Source organism: Heloderma suspectum, chromosome 6 (genome assembly GCF_057233095.1).
Source record: "Heloderma suspectum isolate Gila_16-S chromosome 6, 16-S_ref, whole genome shotgun sequence".
NCBI lineage: Eukaryota > Metazoa > Chordata > Lepidosauria > Squamata > Helodermatidae > Heloderma > Heloderma suspectum.
In genome coordinates, this window is record NC_139463.1 from 121,391,498 (window position 1) to 121,411,563 (window position 20,066).

At 47.0% G+C, this 20,066-nt stretch overlaps 1 protein-coding gene across 21 annotated transcripts; it reads right to left on the reverse strand.

Annotated features, from left to right (window-relative positions):
• Positions 1 to 1,431: 1,431 nt before the first annotated feature.
• LOC146342931 (alpha-1-antiproteinase-like) lies at positions 1,432 to 18,557 on the reverse strand. Of its 21 annotated transcripts, none has more exons than XM_084806378.1 (6): positions 18,524 to 18,557; positions 14,856 to 14,953; positions 14,343 to 14,455; positions 6,427 to 6,697; positions 4,369 to 4,516; positions 1,432 to 1,706 (listed from the first exon to the last, which is right to left on the reverse strand). In XM_084806378.1, exons 4-6 carry the CDS (start codon positions 6,669 to 6,671, stop codon positions 1,515 to 1,517), a joined length of 585 nt encoding a protein of 194 aa, XP_084662504.1. In that variant the 5' UTR covers positions 6,672 to 6,697; positions 14,343 to 14,455; positions 14,856 to 14,953; positions 18,524 to 18,557; the 3' UTR covers positions 1,432 to 1,514. The 21 variants fall into 21 exon arrangements, with proteins under 21 accessions (XP_084662504.1, XP_084662499.1, XP_084662496.1 ...); XM_084806373.1 differs by having other exon boundaries at positions 14,343 to 14,459; XM_084806370.1 differs by having other exon boundaries at positions 14,343 to 14,459; positions 14,856 to 14,990.
• Positions 18,558 to 20,066: the final 1,509 nt, after the last annotated feature.

Genomic DNA, 20,066 nt, shown 5'->3' on the forward strand with positions numbered 1-20,066 from the left:
CACCAGAATCTGGTCACGTGCATCATGCCAAAAGCAGGTGCCCTCTGGAAAGTTTATTGCAGAGCCAAGGCGGTCCATGACAACTTTTTCTTACATTCTCATTCACATCTGAACTAATGCCAAAGTTTTGTGCTTGTTTTGTGATCTTTTGTGCCACGAATCTCGAGATGTGTGCCTCCACACTCTTTGTGTCATCCCCTCAGGTGAGGCCTTGCGAAGGCCAAAAAGTCTAAATTCTCATATCACGTCTGAACCTGTGCCAATGGTTTGTGCTGTTTTGTGTTTAAAAAAAAAACCAGCATAGTTCGAAAAAGAATAAAATATAATATTTAATGTTATCGTGTGTAATGATTGGAACCAACCCAGAATCTACCAGCTCTATGGCCGCAAATGGCGTCCACTACACCATTGCGTCCTGTCTTTTGACGTGATAAGCTTAGGGATGGCGGAGAATTCCACCACGGATTTCAGTGAGGCCGAATGCACTGGCATTCGGCCCCCGAAACCCCTGGCGGAACGGCCTCCCACCCCCCGCCCCCCCTGCAAGAAAGGCACACGGGATGAAGTCCCCGCTGCCCCCACCCCATGAAAGGCGTGTGAAACGGACTACTTACCTGATCCCGTCCATGCTGCTTTGCGAATGGCGGCCGTCCTGAGGCCGCCATTCACTTCATCCTCTTCAAGCCATGACAGGCTATGTAAATACTTACGTAGCCTATCACGACTAACACAGAGACGCCATTGGCGTCCCTGCGGAGGCCGTAATAGGCTATGTAAGTATTTACATAGCCTATCATGGCGGTGGGGGGAAACCCCAGCGTACGCAAATGGCGGCGGCTACCGCCATTTGCGTACGCTGGGTTTTTTTTCCTCCTGCCGTGATTGGCTATGTAAGTATTTATGTAGCCTATCACAGAAGAGGGAAATTTTTTCTTCCAGCTGTCATGATAGGCTATGTAAATACTTAAGTAGTCTATCACAGCAGGGGGGGGGGAAACCAGCGTACGCAAATGGCAGTAGCCGCCGCCATTTGCATATGCTGGGGTTTTCCCCCTGCCATGATAGGCTACATAAATATTTACATAGCCTATCATGGCTCAATACAGGGATGCAAATGGCGGCGGCTACGACAGCCGCCATTTGCATCCCTGCAGGGCTGCCCAGCGGACGGATGTCCGGCTGCGGGTGGCCGGAGCCAGCCGGTGGCTCTGTGGCTTGGCTGTGGAGCGGAGCTGGCCGGGCAGGATTCCGGGGGGAGGGATGGAGCACCTCCCGCTCCCATCGAGGATTCTGGGGGGGGGATGGAGCGCCTCCTACCCACCACGGATGCCCCTCAGCAGAACATGGTAAGGGATTTGTACATCCCTACCAACAGCATATAATTATTTTAGAAATATATAACATTGCCTCAATAAATTCACTGACACAAGGCATATTTCACATGTGCTGTTTATTTAGGCAGCACTGAGGTGGCACTAAATGTGTGCTTACCAAAAAGAACATGAATTGTGTGATTACGGACCAACAGGGTTTCTAACTTTTACCATCAAGAAGATGTTTCTTATATCGCCTTCAATGATAAACAGGAAGAATGGCCTGTTAAAATTAATTTCAGTTGGAATTGACCTGGGAACCATTTCAGCAACGGTGGCACCTGCAGCTTTGGTGCCATTTTCATGGACATTCAAATAAGCTTTGTGAATAGCCTGGAAAGGAAGTAAGAAAGAATCATGACAGGCTAGTGACACTGATGTCATTAAATGCTCCAGTTCTGGTCCCTAAAGGCTGAGGAATCGATGTAGTGTCTTAGGAGACTTTGATATGTTGTTATCTCATATGATCTCTTAATAAGACTGTCTGAACCAGGATGTGATGTGAAGCCATGGAAAGCACCTGAGTGCTTAGTGAATTGGGTCTGCTCAGTGCCCAGATGGGAGAGGACCAGGTATTCCCATATATGGCACCTTGAATTCCATCATGGCAGAAAGGTCGTAAACAAATGTACTGACTAAATACTAAATAAGAAATAAGAAATATAACCATTCCTAATGGGTTGTGCAAGACATACTTTGGCACCCATTTGACTGGACGAATGAGGGTTTTTTCCCATAACCACCCTTCCTCAAACTGCACACAGGAACATGAGACCAGTGATGTGAAGTTAAAAGAAAAGGCCTATCTAGTCCAGCATTCTGTGGCCACATTTGCCCAAAAGCAGAAAAACTCTGGCCAGGTCAGACATGTCAGGGTGTGAATTCCAGGCTCCTGATCTTTAACAGCCATATGGCTGGCAGGTTAGAGCTTTACATACTGAATTTGGCTATGGGTGACAATTTCATTTCAGTAAATTTCCCATCAGATTTTAAAAACCTGTGCGAAGTTCTTCATGATAGGGAGAGATGTTCTAAAAAGATTAAAAGCAGGTGAAAGAGAATCGGACAGGTTCCCCCATTCCTAAGCAGGGCGAGAGCTCAACAGCATCCTTCTGCTCATCTTTCCCAGCAAGTGTCACCGAGAGGCATACTGCCTCTCTCATGGGAGTTTTTACACGGCCAGCATGGCTAATAGCCAGGGATGGTCTTATCCTCATTGAATTTATCTAATCCACTTTTTCAGCAGTCCATGTTGGCAGCTACCACTACCTCTTGAAAGTAGCAAATTCCATGGATTAATTAGGTGCTGTGCGAAGAACTGCTCCCTTCTTTTTCTGTTCAGAATATCCCACCACTCACCTTCATGGGATGATCCTGGGTGCTGGTATTATGAGAGAAGAAGGACAATGAATCCATAGCCATTTCCCCAAACCCTGCATAATTTCGTGCATATCAGTCTCCTCCCCCTTCACTCACCAAAGCTAAAAAGTGCCAAATAGCATCACCTTTCCTCCTCGCTTCATTGCTTCAGCACTTTGATCATTTTGGTTGTCTGTTCCTGTCACTTCTCCAGCTCTACCACCTCCTTTAAAGGAGCAGTGATCAGAGTTGTACACAGTATTCCAAGTGTTATCACAACAGAGGTTCGTAGAAAGGCATCGTGATTTTGGAAATGGGAATTTGATGTCCCTGCTAAATGATCCATACAATGGAATTCAGCTTTTTCACAGCAGCTGCCCGCTGGGTCCTATTCATTGAGCTATTTTCCACAGTGCCAGCACCCCCCTCTTGGTCAGTCATCGACAGGTCAGACCCCATCAGTGTACATGTGAAGTTAGGTTGTGTTGCCCCAACGGAATCACTTTAGACTTTCTTGCTTTGAACTGCCTTGGCCATTTTAATGCCCATGAGTTAATAGAGATCTGATAGAACTTTTTCGAGCACTTCACCATCACACTTTGTTCTAAGCACCCTACATAGTTTGAAGTGATCGTGCTTCAGCCCAGGTCATCCACCAACAAGCGAAAAAGCAGCACTGGTCTCAAATCAGGTCCTCAGGGAACAGCAGTGTTTATATCCCCCACTGCAAAAATGGTCCATTTACTCTCTGCTTCCTTTAATTGAACCCGTGACCTACCGATCGATCAGAGGATCTCACATCTTGTTCCAGTATATTTGCTCACTAACTGACCCCCACTGCCACATTGGCTCAAAAAGGATTTGAAGTTTTTGCCATTTGTTTCAAAAGCCAATCCATGGTGAGGGGGCGATTTTTTTGAGCAATCAGAGGAAAGACTTAAGAATTCCAAGCATGGTATTAACTTGGCTTCTAGTCCTAAGCTGCTTACATCACAGAGTGATGCGAACTTGTAGCAAAGCATTCCAACTGATAGCTGGCCTGCATTACTCAGCGGAAGGTGGCAATACCGCTGCTCAGACTCAGAAACACGTGTCTCCATGTGCACAGCCTTGAACAATGTCTGTTGGCCTCTGGAGCGGGTGGCCAGAGCATTTGAAAGGTCCCGGGACTGGAGTGAGGCACTGAGCCTTTCCTATCACAGAGTTGGCACAGGCTTTAAGCAGAGCCGTGGTTGTTCCGTAGGTGTTCCGTAGCTCATCTCCATGGCTCTGCTTAGGTGTGTGTGACCTTCCCTAACGGCTACCTCAGAAATGACATTTTTGTGTGCAACTTCTGGTAGGAAGAAAACATGTGCAACTTTCCACACATGCCAGGATGCATAAATGTGCACTATGCCCATTTGGAACTGATGCGGTTCTGTCCACTTGGAAGGGGATGTGCACATTTTCTTTATTTCGTGGGGAATAACTTCATGTGTGAAGTGGACGTCAGAGTCAGATGCAAGGACTCTCATTCCCATCTCACGTTCTTTTTTAGCTTGAGACAGCAGTGTAACTGGAGCCTAACATTCACCTGAAAGACAGTGCGGATTATTTGGTTCAGTGCTTCTAGTATGATCAGTGTGAAGAGGCATACCTTAGAAACCTTCAGGTTGCGTGCCCCAGTAATTCCAGATAGGTCTGCAAGGTCTGTGAATACATCTGTAATCCCCAATCTTCTTAATATCCCATCGAGAACATAGCTACCGGACATCGAAAACCTTGGAAGTGAGAGCTCCATTCTCCTGTCGAAAGAAGACCCAAAGGATGGTGAGTCTGAGAACATGCATAATACATTCAAGACACACTGTAGAGATGGGGTAGACGACTTGGATGGTTGGTTGCAGGAGTTGCCACCCTGGAGCCCAGCCCAGAGAATCCTAGGGCTGGCTCGGGAGTCTGAGCAGGCAGGGAATTCGAGGGGCCCTCAAACACCTGTAGCATTGAGAGAGAATCACTGTTTTTGGACAGACACACCTGCACGAGAATTGTGTGCCCTGTCTCTCTGCAGAATCACACTCCCTCCGCTCACCCAACAGCCATTTGGCATTGGCAGGTAAAGGGAACTCTGACTCTCTTGAAAAAAAGATGCACGTATTCTTTCCTGCGCCCGCGTTGAAAGGCAAACATCAGTACAGCAGATAGCAGGCCTCAGTTGCAGGGAGTGAAGTGCAGGGTTCAGGAGGTCTTGATCCATAAAGCGGATGAATCACTATTTTGCAGTAGAAATTGCAATAATTTGAGGGGGAAGCTGTTTAATTCACATGCCCCCTCATCCAAATTTGGCAAAGATTAAAGACCCCAGTGCTAGCATCCCTATCTAGATTGGGTCCCTGTGCCTGCAGTAGAGTAAAAATGAAAAAAAAATAAGAGTATAGCTGCCAGCTATATCTTTAAAGTAATGTCTCTTGGCCCTGATTTCTTATTAATTATATTTCTTCCTTTCTTTTTCTTTTTCCATTGAGTTTCTCATTTTCAATTTCAAGTGTGCCTGATCAGAGACCATTGAGCATAGCCCTGTCAAAATGTAATTAAGTTCAATTAACAAATCACCTTTCACTTTAACATGTTGCCCCGCCCCCTGACTGCATCCATTGGGAGGGAAACCTCCTCTGCAGGGAGAGGGAAGGAGCGCCACCTGGGTTTGTCAGGAGAGGGGAAGTCGGCTTTTCATGGAATCCTAACCTGGATGGCTCCGCTCTGCAGCAATTCCACCGAGTCGCCGGCCGGGTGCATTCGCAGGTGTCTGGAGCCTGAGGACGCAAATGGCCGCCGCCATTTGCGTTCATGTTTTTGGCCATGATAGGCTGTATAAATATCTAAGTAGCCTATCATGGTGAAAGACAGGGTTGCAAATGGCGGCTGCTATGCCATTTGCACCCCTCTTTTTTTGCCATGATAGGCTATGTAAATATTTACCTAGCCTATCACGGCAAAAAAAACCAGTAACGCAAATGGTGGCATCTACAGTGACCGCCATTTGCGTTTCCTGGTTTTGCCATGAGAGGCTACGTAAATACTTATGTAGCAAATCACAGCCTCCACAGGGACACAAATGGGGTCCCTGCATTTACATAGCCTATCATGGCCTAAATGGGGAAGCGAATGGCGGCCGCAGATGCGACTGCCATTCACAAAGGTGCACGAACAGCACCAGGTAAGTGCTCCGTTTCGCGTGCCTTTCGTGAGTGGGGGGCTTCATTCCACCACGGATTTCAGGGGCCAAATGCACTGGCATTCAGCTTCACTGAGATCCCTGGCGGAATGCTCTGACATCCCTATTTGGTTATGGCGGATCTTCGCCTGCCCCCAAACACCAACAGAATGCCTCTGTGACACGAGAATTGAGCTTCTCCTTCTCGTAGACAGGATACCGCCAGTGGTTCTCATGAGCCCAAGGAGCTTTCTGCAGGCATACTGGTGCCTACACAACCCACCCACTGACCAACTCCCCTCCTACGGTCTTTCCTCCGTGGACAGCAGGGCTGAACAGGCAGTTCCCCTTTCCTCTGATTTAGTCCTGCGCCATATGCGCTCCGAAGTATGCTGGGCTGAGAGATGGGGAGTGGTTCGGTGTCCCCCAGAAGTAGGGATTGGAATCAGGTCAGGACCAGTCCGGATCTCACATCCCATCCTCTGCAGCACACTGGCTTACCGTGGTCTCAAGGAATTCAGCCATCGTAGCAACACTTCCTTCCCCAGAGCATCTTCCACCTGCTCCAGTTTCCCTGGGCCCGGCAGAATGAACAGCGCCGATGCGTTGCCCTGGTAAGGGAGCTGCACCATCTGGCAGGACAGATCCCTGTCGTAGTAGTGCTTGAACATGCCATCTCTGTGCATCATAGGAACTTTCACTGTTGTTTGCACATCCACAAAGAAGTCATCTTCCTTCGTTAACATGGGATTGAATGGCTCTCGCCAGGAAGCTGCAAAAAGTCCGAGGGAACACATCTTATTGTAGAGTGCCAAATGTCGTGATAATGCCAGCGATGAAAAGGCTTTTCACACAAACAGACTTTTCCAGATTTGAATATGATTTTCACACTCTTAAATGCTCTCCATTTTCCAGTTTGGAAGACGGTTTTGAATGACAAACCTACACTTCAATCTCATGTTTTCTTACGGGGTTTCAGTGCAAGGCCATTGGTTACAAAGTGCTCCTAATCAAGATGTCTACAACTTTCTGTTTCTACACACCTTGAATGCAATGGCATCTGTACCTGGTAACTAAGGAGAAGAACTGGTGAGTAAGTATGTAAGTATAATACTACTACCACTACTACTACTACTACTAATATCGACAACAACCTCCCTTTTTTCCTCGAATTTAGATGTAACTTGCAACAAAAACAACAAAAGAGATACAAAAAGAGAGAAAAACATGAATACCAACATCACATTCAAAGAGCTACAATTACTAGGTGACATTATACTATAAGTATTGAAAATACCCACAAAATATGTAATTCCTACCCATGTTCAGTATAATATTGTGAAAGTCCAAATTAGCTATGTTCGTCTAAATCCAACATTACATGAACGGACTTCCACTCACGCAATGGGAGCTTCCCATTCTTTCCTCTGCAGCCCTTGTATATCCCAGAAATCTCCTCTGGAGTCCCCCCAAACTTCTGAAGTAGGTTTCAGGTGCGGGTGGGGGGCTGCAGAGGGAAGGACAGTTTTGCTCTGCCCATGGTGTCTATGTTATAAAAGTTGGAGCATAGGATCAGGGAATTTTTTCATTAGTTTTAGTTTATCAGCTATGAATTCTTTAGGGATGTCAGAGAATTTCACCACAAATCTCGGGGAGGCCAAATGCCAGCACATTCGGCCCCCCGAAATCAGTGGTGAAATGGTCTGCCCCCCCGCCCACCCCAGGATGGGACTTACCCTGGGCAAAACTTCCTGGCGGCGGCGGCTCCGGTGGCGATTTGGCGGCGGTGCGGCGGCAGCGGTGCGGCGGTGAGGCGGCGGTGCGGTGACGGCAGCGGCCGGTCTTCCGACCGGCTGCCACCACCACCATTTCCAGTAAAAGAAAAACAAAAATGTGATAGGCTACGTAAAGATTTACGTAGCCTATCACGGCTCGATTTTAAAAAAATATTGTGATAGCCTACGTAAATGTTTACGTTGGCCGTTGCAATTTAATTTTCGGCAAAGAGCAATAAGAAAAGCAACACAAGACTGTATTTAGAAGTGCAAAGTCCTTCTGACTTACCTTGCAAGACCATAGAGTTGACAAGAACCATGACAGCCTCTCAACTGAGACCCTGAATACTATCGATTTCTTTGCCATGGGTTTTCTTGTGTATGTAGCTATTGATCTGCTCCTCCACTGCAGCAGAATTGTTGAAGTCAGTAGGAAAAATCTCTGCCTGATAATAATAGGTGATGTCATCCACAAACATTTTGATTAGTTTCAGTTTGTCATCTGTGAACAGGGCGTTGCCTAGGCTCAGCTCAATTTCAGCCTGAGGATTGTTTACCATGAGGAGAAGATCATGGAAACAGTCACATATTTCCTGCTCACTATTCCTTGTCTGGTTCAAGCCAAGTACTGACAAAATCTGACTCTGTGTGGTCGATCTAGCCCCCAGCGAGAGCATGGCCAAGGCAGTGGCAATGCTCAGAGGAGAGAAAAAGAGATTCTCCCCAGCAGCCTCAGAAGCAACCTCCCGGTACAATCGAAAGGCAAAGTCAGCATTGTCAGGGGTGATCTTCAGAGAGGGCGAACTGCTGTGGCCTTCAGTGGGAGGCTGGGGTCCACTGCCCTCCTGGTGACCAAGGCGACAGTGGGCACAAGCACAGAAACTGGCGAGGAGCAAGCACACATAGAATGTGGACATTGTGTTCCTCTGGCAGTGATCTGGAGAGACAGGATGACATTCTCAATTTCAGAGTAGAACGATATCATTGGAGATGGTTGTTTGTACTGTACTTCATATTCCCATGGCAGACACACTTGATTTCTTCATGGTTTTCTACTGTTTTCTCTGGGTACTTCTCCCTGTTGCTTCGATGGTGTGAATTGCTTTCTGAGGATATGCTCAACAGAGGTCCCTCACTTGCCTTTCGGGATTATTTCATCTCTATGTGCTAGTAGGGATGTACGAAAGGTACTTACCTTTTGCAAATTATGTTTATGGTTGGGGGGGAGGCGTTCCGTCCCTCCCCCGGAATCCTCACTGGGGGGGGAGGCGCGCCGTTCCTCCCCCCCCCTGGAATCCTGCCTGGCTGGCTGTGCTTCGCAGCGATTCTGCGGAGCTGCCGGCCAGCTCCGCCAGCAGCCGGACATCCAGCCACTGGCTAGCAGGGATGCAAAGGGCGGTGGCCATAGCCGCCACCGTTTGCGTCCCTGCAGTCAGCCGTGATAGGCTACATAAATGTTTATGTAGCCTATCATGGCTGAGTAAAAAAGAACCAAAAAAAATGCGCATACGCAAATGGTGGCGCCATGGGCGCCGCCATTTGCGTTCCTTGTTTTGGCACGTCTAGTCTACGTAAACATTTACGTAGACTACGGCGAAAATAAGGGGAACACAAATAGCTTGGACGCTACGCTATTTGCGTTCCCCTTATTTTCGCCGTCTTAGTCTACGTAAATGTTTACGTAGAATAAGACGTGCCAAAATAAGGTACACAAATGGCGGCAGCCATGGCCACCGCCATTTGTGTACGTGCGTTTTTAGGGGTTTTTTTAAGTCAGCTGTGATAGACTACATAAACATTTACATAGCTTGTCACGGTTTTTTTTTTTAAACCTAGCCGTGATAGGCTACGTAAATCTTTACATAGCCTACCATTTTTTTTTTTTTTAAACTGGAATTGGCGGAGGCGGCAGCCGGTCGGAAGAACGGCTGCCGCCGCTGCCGAAGCACCACTGAACCGCCACCAAACTGCCGCCGAAGCTGCCACCGGAGCCGCTGCCCCCAGGAAGATCCGCCCAAGGTAAGTCTCGTCCCGGGCTGGGTGGTGGTGGGGGTGGCAGGCCGTTCCGCCACCCGAGATCCGTGGTTAACTTTCGTACATCCCTATGTTCTAGTCCTAAACTGTGCCATTCTTCCAACACAAATCCAAGACGATCCAGCCCGTGAATATCCACAGATCCAATATGCAGTTGTCCATTAAACAATGAAAACAAATCATATCTCTTGCTAAGCCTACATGCCCTGCTGTCCATGGAGCCATTAAAACAGATACCATATGAAGCTTGCATGCTCAATTAAAGGAAAAACACAAGGCAAGGACATAACAATAGCCAAGACTACACTGGGACGAAGCATCAAACACAGGATTTCAGATCCAGTGTTACTCCAATGTACACATAAATCCCACCAGTGACTTTCAAGAGACATCTGCACTTGCTTCGACCATTTTACAAATCTCGTTCCCACCTCAGCAGCCTCATTTGAGCACGTGCAGCATCCCTCACCAGTCGTGCAGTGGAGCTTGCACTGTCTTATCTATGTTGGTGCACAGGGAAGGTGGGGCTGAAGCCACCATCGACGGTCAAGCACATTAGCGGATAATTAACAGGGCAGATGGTCCCCAGCCAACACCCACTTCCCATCACCAGCCACATTGCCAGACATGGCTTCTTGATCTTTGCGCTGGAGAAGCCGCTGCTGTTGTAGCTGTGTGGTGGCACACAAGACCATGAGTTCAGCTGGCCCAGAAGCCAGGCTTTTGAGGATCAGCAGGAGTAAGAAGGTGACACCCCACATGGCATGAACCACAGGCACACGTGCAAGTCCACAGCCACTTCCCAAAAGCAAAAGCCAAACAGAGCTGCTGAGGGTGTTGGTGAAGGAGAGCTGGTACGAGGATTACGGGGGGGAGGAACGGAGCCCCTTCCCCCCCCACCATCAACATAATCTGCTAAAGTTAAGTCACTTTCATACATCCCTAGTAGCCATCCTCCTGGGCCAAGAGGCATTGGAGGGAGCACTCAGGTTAGTCAGGAGGAATCACACCAACCTGAAGTGGGAGGAAAGAGGAAAAGGGAAGGTGGAGGCAGTAGACTGTACAGAGGGCTACAAAGATTCCCATCCCTCCACAGCAGAATTTTGCAATGTGTAAGAGCCTGTTGGGGCAGAAAATACTCTGTTCATGGTTCCACTGAGGGAAACAGTTGCATTGGCAGAATTAGAGCACCATGCTGGAGAAGGAGCACCATTGGATACAGGATACAACCCGGAGACCTTTTTTTGCGTTTCGTACACAAAATCGTACACAATTAATATCTGGATTTGGATCCCTTTTACAAAGGTGATTTGGACAACCAAATCAACATTTGCTATTGAACAACAAGCTGCATCCCCTGTGGACTCCAGGGCAGATGTGCCATTTCTAACAAACTGATGTTCCCCACAGAAATGTGATGCCCCCTGAATTGCCCTTCTGCTGTTACAGATTCCCATTCAAGCTCTAAGACATCCGGTGGCTTTTCTGAATCGCCCTCCCTGTCCAGCAAGCACTAGGAACATGGTTATGACACATTTAGTGAGGAGCTCCAGACCTCCATCTCCCCTAATTCCCCTTTAACATATTTACCCTTCCAGTTTTTGCACTATTTTATCTCTACACAAATGAGGTGATTCTGAGATATAGAATGAGGAGGATCTGAATAGAAAGATGAAATATGAGAACCTTCCAAACAAGCAACGTGGCCTTCCAGGTGCAGGTGCTATTGTGTCATCAGGAAACTGGTGTCTGGTCCCCAGTCATTGAACTGGCCCACCAGATGCCGGACTCCTATCTGGCGCAGCAGAGGATGCTCATGGTTACAGTACACCGATGTATGGGGCAAGCAAAGCTCCAACTTCTTCTGAGCTCACTGCTGTCTGATATCCCTGTTTCTGTAGCATGTCTCTAACTGAGTATCTGTAGCCTGTTCCTCTTTGAAGACACCGAATTACCAGAAAAGAAAAAGAAAAAAAAAACTACCAGAAAAATACTGATAGTCTTTAGAGGTGGCTCAACACACACACCAAGCCCCCGCTCCCAAAAGAAACACAACACCCATTAAATGGCATATAGGCCAAAATGAGACAGAGCAGGAGCCCAGCTATTGCTGTTTGGGCATAGTAGTAGTTCAAATTATTCACTAGTGATTTGTTTTTGGAGGACAATTGTGCATCTCCTCCTAAGATTGTCAAGATTTTGCCTTGGAACAATCTAATAAAATGTATTCCAGGACAGAGGATGATTAATCTAAAATCTAATTGTTCATTCTAAGGAAGGAACTAAGTCTTCCAGTGTTTCAGCTCATGCCCTCTATAGTCAATGTGGATGGTAGACCAGCAAAGACACCTTTTCACTTGTGGTTTCGGTATTGCAGTTCACGTGAGTTCTCCCTCAGTATTTGTTTAAATTGTGTGTGTGTGTGAGAACTGCCCAGAGAGCTTTGGCTATTGGGCGGTATATACATGAAATAAATAAACACAAAATAAATAAATGCAAGACATTTATGGAAGCATACCTTGTTGGCTCAATAAAAGTTGGAACAAGCTAGACAGCTTGCCAGCAGATACAACAAGGAGATAAACATCTTGAATAAGAATCACCACTGTCTAAACGGCATTACGAAGAGTATGCTTTACGTTTAATAAGGCCAATTCAATTAGTTGTATCAGAGAAAAGGGATAGTTTAAAATCTAATTTTGCCCTGACATTTTTTGTTTTTTGTTCCATTAACATGCTATTTTATAAAATGTGGAGCATAGGATCATGGAATTTTTTTCATTAGTTTTAGTTTATCAGCTATGAATTCTTAGGCATTTTCTTTCATCCGTCTTTAATTTGCCCAGTATTTTAGTTTTGTCACATTCTGGTTATTTTCCTTCTGTTCAAATGTGGGGTCTCCATGGGTTCCTCCAGGGGGTGGGGATTATTTGATAAGCTCTGTGCCCTGGAGGAGAATTTTGTTGGATTCCTTTGTAAGTAAGATCTTAACCACATTTGCAAATAATTTGCAAATGTGGTTAATTATTTGCAAATAATTTGCATTATTACTGTCTTTATGCTTTCCCTTACTAACAAGTGCCCCCTCTCAATCATGGCACAGGCCAGGTCTCTGATTTCAGCTATCAGTCATCCTACTGGCCATCTTTCATTCTCTTGGTCTCTCTGCCATTCACTCTGACCTCATCCACCTTGGATTGGCTGGCTGCCATTTGTTCCCTCCCATTACTCAGGGTTTCTTTTCTGACTGCGCAGACCATTGAGTTTCTCTCCCCTCTTCCTGCAATACCCAGCGAGCAAGACGTTCGTGTTAAATCTCTTTACCCCTTTCAGTGCCAGATGTATCTGGTGGTGGTGTGTGATTAGCACTAACGTGAAATGTGGTGCGGCGTGTGCTCGCCTGTGTGAGGGGCTGGCATGAGACAGTGGAGTGGAGACCTAGGGCTTTATTCATGAAAGAGTGAACTGCGGGGAATTGAGAAGGGAACTGTAAAATGAAGGGCAAAATAGCGGAGTTTTACGTGTGGCTGAACTGAGGATTTTTCCCAAGGCAGCTTCTTTGGCTTTAAGTTTGCAATTCCCTCTGTCATGAATGAAACCCTAAGTGGCAGAGTTCAATGTATAAGGTGGCAGAGGTGACCTTTTTTCAGGTTACTGAGCTGAGTGTGTAGCTGGGGTTTGACGTAAAGGATTTGCAAGTTATCTGGTAGTTGGTAGGCTGATGCATCACATTGTAGTACATGGCATGGTCATATTTCATGGTCAAGCAGATGTTTACACAGCACATTGAAGTAGGGAGAAGTTTTGGTGAAACATGGGACATGGAGCAGGGTTTGTTTGGGGGTACAGTAGGGTGATGTGAATTCCAGTTGTACATTGCTGTAGGCGGTGTCCATTGGTGGCTCACTGGGTGTGAGAGAGAATGGGGCTTGAAGAGGATTAGGTTTTGGTGACATATTTCAAGGTTTTGGTGAACTTTAAAGCTTACAAAGCATTAAAAAAAACCCTCTGTGTGGACAATGTGCCATAAGCCTGAAACCATTTATAGTGTTAATGCAGTGTTGTGATAAGGCTTCATGTCAAACCAAACACTGTGCTGGACTCTAAAAACAATCTCAGCTGCGTATGATGCAGTAAGTGTTGTGCCATTAGGGGTCCACAAACAGATGCTTGCCCCGAGTCCCATTAACATTAAAGATGGCCCTGCACACAAGTAGTCACACCTGAGAGGTGAGGGTGAAGGTGGGTAGCATTCCAGACATTTCCAAATTGTTCTATAGAACGAGATGGGGCAACCATGTCTGTTAGTCTCTTATGAATAGGGCTAAAGTGTTATTAGAGCATCTGTTGAACATTTATTAGTGGCATGAGACTCCGTGTGGATTATATTGTAGTAGTGCTTACAGATTCAGTCTCTTGCATTTTTAGTAGTGTTTTTTTTTTATTCTGTCTGCTCATTATAATTGCTGTGCTTTTTAAATCAAGTCTGGTGGATTCAACATGACTCCTAAAAAACGGGGTTCCCCGACTCAGTTGTATGTCTTTGCTCCAACTGGAAAAACAACAAATGTTGTTTATAAACAAGCCTTACAATGAACTTCTACTTGCCTAATATTTAACTTTAGGTCCATAGTTGTTGGCGCCGTCGCCATCATGTCGCCCATCATGCTGCTAGGGAATCTCCATGTTCTTCCCACGTACAGTAAGAGCTTCCAGAATTACTTTCTAACAATAAGCAAAAATTGTGTTGTGTCTTCTTTATAAGAAATTAAAAAAAGAAACAGAACATCCCCTCAATTTTCCTTTCCCCCTTTCTTATGGAGCCTTTCCGAGAAGCGTAAACCTACCTTAATGTGTTTCTAACAAATAGTGCCAATGACAATTTTACATCCCAGGCAAAGCTGGGTCTATCAGCAAGTCTCCAAATGAAATTAAAACATTTTGTAAGAAAATTCAGGTAGTTTCACCCCCCCCCACAAGCTTACAATGCTCAGAGGACAACTCCAGAGAGGAATGTGTCAGGGACTACGGGTTAAACCCTGGCCATCTAAATGCTGGCAAAGAGCAATACGAAAAGCAACACAAGACTGTATTTAGAAGTGCAAAGTTCTTCTGACTTACCGTTCAAGAACAACAGAGGTGTCAGCATTGGCAGGGGTGATCTTCAGAGAGGGCGAACTGCTGTGGCCCTCAGTGGGAGGCTGGGTTCCACTGTCCTCCTGGTGACCAAGGCGACAGTGAGCACAAGCGCAGAAACTGGCAAGGAGCAAACACAAGCAGAACATGGACATTGTGTTCCTCTGGCAGTGATCTGGAGAGACAAGATGACATTCTCAATTTCAGACTCGAAAGATATAATTGAAGATGGTTGTTTGTACTGTACTTCATATTATTATGGCAGACACACTTGATTTCTTCGTGGATCTCTACTGTGGTCTGTGGGTATATTCCCCCTCAGGGCTCGATGGTGTGAATTGCTTTCTGAGGATATCCTCAACAGAGGGCCCTCACTTGCCTTTGGGAATTATTTAATCCCTATGTACTTGTCTTAAATTGTGCCATTCTTCCGACACAAATCCAAGACACTCCACCCCATGCATTTTCGCAGATCCAATATGTAAATGTCCATTAAACGATGAAAACAAATCATATCACTTGCTAAGCCTACATGCCCTGCTGTCCATGGAGATATTAAAACAGATACCGTATGAAGCTGGCATACTCAATTCAAAGCAAAAACACAAGGCAAGGACATAACAATAGCCAAGACAACACTGGGACCAAGCATCAAACACAGGATTTCAAATCCAGGGTTACTCCAATATACACATAAATCCCACCAGTGACTTTCAAGAGATGTCGGCACTTGCTTCGACCATTTTACAAATCTCATTCCCACACCAGCAGCCTCATTTGAGCATGTGCAGCAACCCTCACCTGTCCTGCAGTGGAGCTTGCACTGTCTTATCTTGTGAAGTAACCCCTGCTGGTGCACAGGGACGGTTGGGCTGAAGCCACCATCGATGGTCAAGCACATTAGCAGATAATTAACAGGGCAGATGGTCCCCAGCCAACACCCACTTCCCGTTGCCAGCCACATTGCCACACATGGCTTCTTGATCTTTGCGCTGGAGACGCCGCTGCTGTTGTAGCTGTTTGGTGGCACACAAGACCATGAGTCCAGCTGGCCCAGAAGACAGGCTTTTGAGGATCAGCGGGAGTAAGCGGCTCACACCCCACATGGCAGGAACCCCAGGCACATGTGCAATCCACAGCCACTTCCCGAATGCAAAAGCCAAACAGAGCTGCTGAGGGCATTGGTGAAGGAGCGCTGGAATGAGCTCCACCTGCCCTGCAGGGGTTGGACAGGCCAATGCTGGCTGGCAATTCCCGAAAGGTGGCCAGTAGCCACCCTCCCAGCCCAGGAGCACTGGAATGAGCACTCAGGTTGCCCAGGAGAAATCACACCAACCTGAAGTGGGAGCAATGCTTATGTAGGGAAGAGGGACAGAGGAAAAGGGAAGGTGGAGGCAGTAGATTGTACAGAGGCTACAAAGATACCCATCCCTCCACACCAGGATTTCGCAATGTGTAAGAGGTTGTTAGGTGCAGAAAATTCTCTGTTCATGGTTCCACTGAGGGAAACAGTTGCATTGGCAGAATTAGAGCACTGGACATTGCCCTGTGACTTTATTTGGGGGGGAGCTGAGTCCTAAGAAAGAACTCACCCAAAGCAGCTTGCGGGTAGGAGAGAGAAGAAGCCCACCAAGGATTCTCCAGCCAGACTTACTCATTTAATGCCAGCCAGAGCAGTTTGAGTGGTGCAGGAGTGGACTGAAGCGAATGGGGGAGCGGGGAGACAGAAGGAGTCCACCAAGGAAGGAGTGCAGATCGGAGGGGAGAGGTGTTGGCCAACTGCGGGGAACAGGAGTGAAAGCCAAAGAGAGAGGGAGGTTAGAAACAAGGGAAATGATGGTAGAGAAGAACCACAGGTTGGCAAAGGTGGTCGAAAGCAGCTGAGTCCGCTGGAGAACCCCCTCCCCACCTCAAGTTTTTGGATTGAATGGAAAAGCTAAAGGTTACCTGGAGCAAATCTGGAAATCCGAGCAAGTGGTCCTAGTGGGCTCCACCTGCCTACTGCTACTTAGAGAAATCCCTTTCGGAGTGAAGGTGACAGAGAGGTGGCAGGCATCCCCATGAGTTCTCTTCAGACAAGCCCTGCCCTGCCCAGCCACTGCCAGCACCAATGGAAGTCGGGCGGAGAGGAAAGGAGGCTGCAGACCAGCACTGCCAATCTGATGAGGCATTGGCTAGTCCCTGGGCAAGAGAGAGAATATGGGCTTTGCTTTCCTTCACAGCCCACCTGCCCTGAAGTACCTCTTCAGGAGGGTGTTCTTTGGCAGCAACTCGCTGAGCAGGCACTTTGACCACAAAGTGGAACATATTTGCCATTCACATGCTCCATCAGCGAATCTCAAAAGAAAATGCTTTGGATGGTCCCAAAAGAGGAGGCTTTGGCATCCGTTCACAGCCCACCCACCCTGAATAAGAGGTACCCTCTCAAGGAGGTTTTCCTTTGTTGGCCACTTGCTTTGCAGGCACTTGGCCAGAAAGCGGGACACATTTTAGCTTCTCTGATTTGCCATGCACAGACTCCATCGGGGGATCCCCTACGTAAGGTAGCAATCTGATGCACGTGCAGCTGGGAGAAGAACCAGCTTTACACAGTGGGAGGGAAAGAGATTCTTCATCCAGTTCTCCAATTGCAGAACTTGCTTGCTGAGCAGCTCAATGCAGCAGAAGGAGGCTTTTTCCCCGGCAGCATGTAGAACACTACTCCATTCTCTTGCCCACGAGAAAGGCACCCTTGTTTTTCAGCTTCCCAGAGGAGCACAAGACTGAGGGCCAGCACATACCTGGGGGAAATAGGATGAACCCCATGTCTCTGCACTGACTAGCATGGCTGGATCAATTCCAGCTGCGATCAGAGATGGTGTCGGTCTGAGTCTCTGACTATCCTCATCGGGCTCAAGCTGAATATGCACGTTAAAGAGAGCATCAAAAATGAGCTCTGTTTTAATGTGCATGTAGGAGGCAGGGAAGAAATCTGGCTTTCTCAATTCACCCTTGATTGTCAGGAGGCTTCCTTGACAGTCCAGAGTGGTTTGGGACATGGCAAGAGGCAGAGATGGCTATGGATTGACTGGGAAAGAATGAGTTTTGACCCCCAGGGACAGGCAATAATGTGCATAGCCTCTGCTTGGGCATACAATGGCATGGCAGTCCTGGACTTTGGGAAGCATGTGAAGATATGGGAAGATATGGCAACCCAAAGAAGTGACTCAAGTCAGGGACATGAGGAAGAGCGGTATGCAGATGGGACCGACAGAGAGAAGGGCAGACAGGTCTGAGATAATGGAAGAGGGGAAGAAGAATCCGTAAGGCAAAGGCAGGAGTGATGGATGAAGCAGGCAGTCAAGAACTGATCAGTGGAAAGGCCAAGGGAAGGGAAACGGAAGCTGGGCCCTGCAATATACTTTAGAATACACATTTTGTAAATAATTCCTGGGGACAGGGCAACCCAGTAGAATAGGGGCCACACCCACCAGTCATGACTCAAAATGGGTTTACCTAGCATGACCCATTCCGGATCAATGTAACCACAAACCATTTTCATATTCACATCAGAAAAAAGATGATTTGCTACTGATCATACATTCAGAGACTTTCACATTGACATCTTCAAATTTGTTGATATGGACATCCGAAAATGATCATTTGCTGCTTACCTTGCATTCAGAGGTGTTCTCCTGTCGAAGCAGTGAAAGTTTTTGTTGAGGGCTTTCGTTTATATGATATGGCTTTGCAGAGGCATGTGTTTTCCACTAAACATTAAACTGAGAGAAGTGGTCCCAGAACAACACATATTGGTCAAGAGTTACTGTTTTTGACAGGAACAGCTCAGTCCACTGTGTTCTCATCTGTAGACATAGAATTCAATGCAATATCATGGAGCTCTTAGGAAATGCAAAGGCAGATGTTCCATCTGAATCCTGAAATAGAATCCAGGGCAAGAGGCATACCATACGTCCAAGCATTTGCTTCCTCACAGCTTCGGCTTCAATGAAGAGACAAGGCTTGCACTCCCAAGGACTGATTGTGGAGGGTTTCCACTGATGTCACTAGGATAACCACAATATACAAACCACTGTCAGGATGATAGAAGTTGATGGGGCCCTGCCCGATGCAAGGACTCACGGCAGCAGCCACGGTGGACTAACATGGCTCTGCAAAAATGCTGAGGAAAACCAGGGAAAAGGAGGCTAACCCTCACCAAGAGGGTTAATTCTCTCCAAGATGCAGGGAGATTACTGCCAAAGGTCTCTGTAATTTTTGTGAGAGACACATTACCTTTTTAAAGGCCATATTGATTCTTCCTCATCAGGAATTGTCTTTCAGTGTAACATTTTTTCTTTCTTTAAGAGTGCTTTCAACTAATTTACCTGAAACAGACACTGAGCTAGCTTGCAACCTCCATTTGGCTTCCACGATCTCCTCATAACATTTCCCCATCTTGCTTCTCTACTGGCTAAACCTTCCACTGCCTTGACCACCCCCACCCTGCCTGTAGAAACATATCCCCCAGGACATAAGATGTCTGTCTGTCCTCAGAAAAATGGATCCCTTTCTCAGAGCAACACCCTCCTTCCCTGAAGCCCTCATTCTTTACAAATGCAGAAGAACTGTTATGGTAAGATTGGAATGCTGCTATCACAGCCCTGAAGGTCTCATCCACAAAGCGCCCTGCCTCTCACAGCTTCTCCTGTTCTGCAACCTTGCCTTCTGGAAATGAGTGTCCTCCCTCCCGGTCATGAGACCTTTCCTCCTAGCACATCCCCAGGACTTCTGCCCAGCCCCCACACCACTACAAGCACAAGGAACAGGGGGAGAGTCAACTAGCCAAGCCACCTTGCCCTCTTGCTGAGCCTGGATGGATGCTGCTGAACTCAGGAGTGGGCTTCCCTTTCCCTTGACTCTTGGTCACGGGGTGGAGACACTTCATCCTCACACTCAGTGAGCTTGCATGTGCCTGCTCCCACCCACGGTGTATCTATAAAGCATTTCATTCCTCTCAATAACAATTTTGTGTATGTGCCTTCTGGCCCTGGATCAGTTTGACTGACTGGGCTGCCCTCTTGAAATCAGACTATCAAACCCAGCAGGATGTTTTTCTTGCAAAAACTCTGCAAGGGTATTTCATTCCTGACTTCATCGGAATGTTGGTTCTAAAGCTTCAGCACCCCTTACTCTGATGTTCCCTAAGTCGCCTGT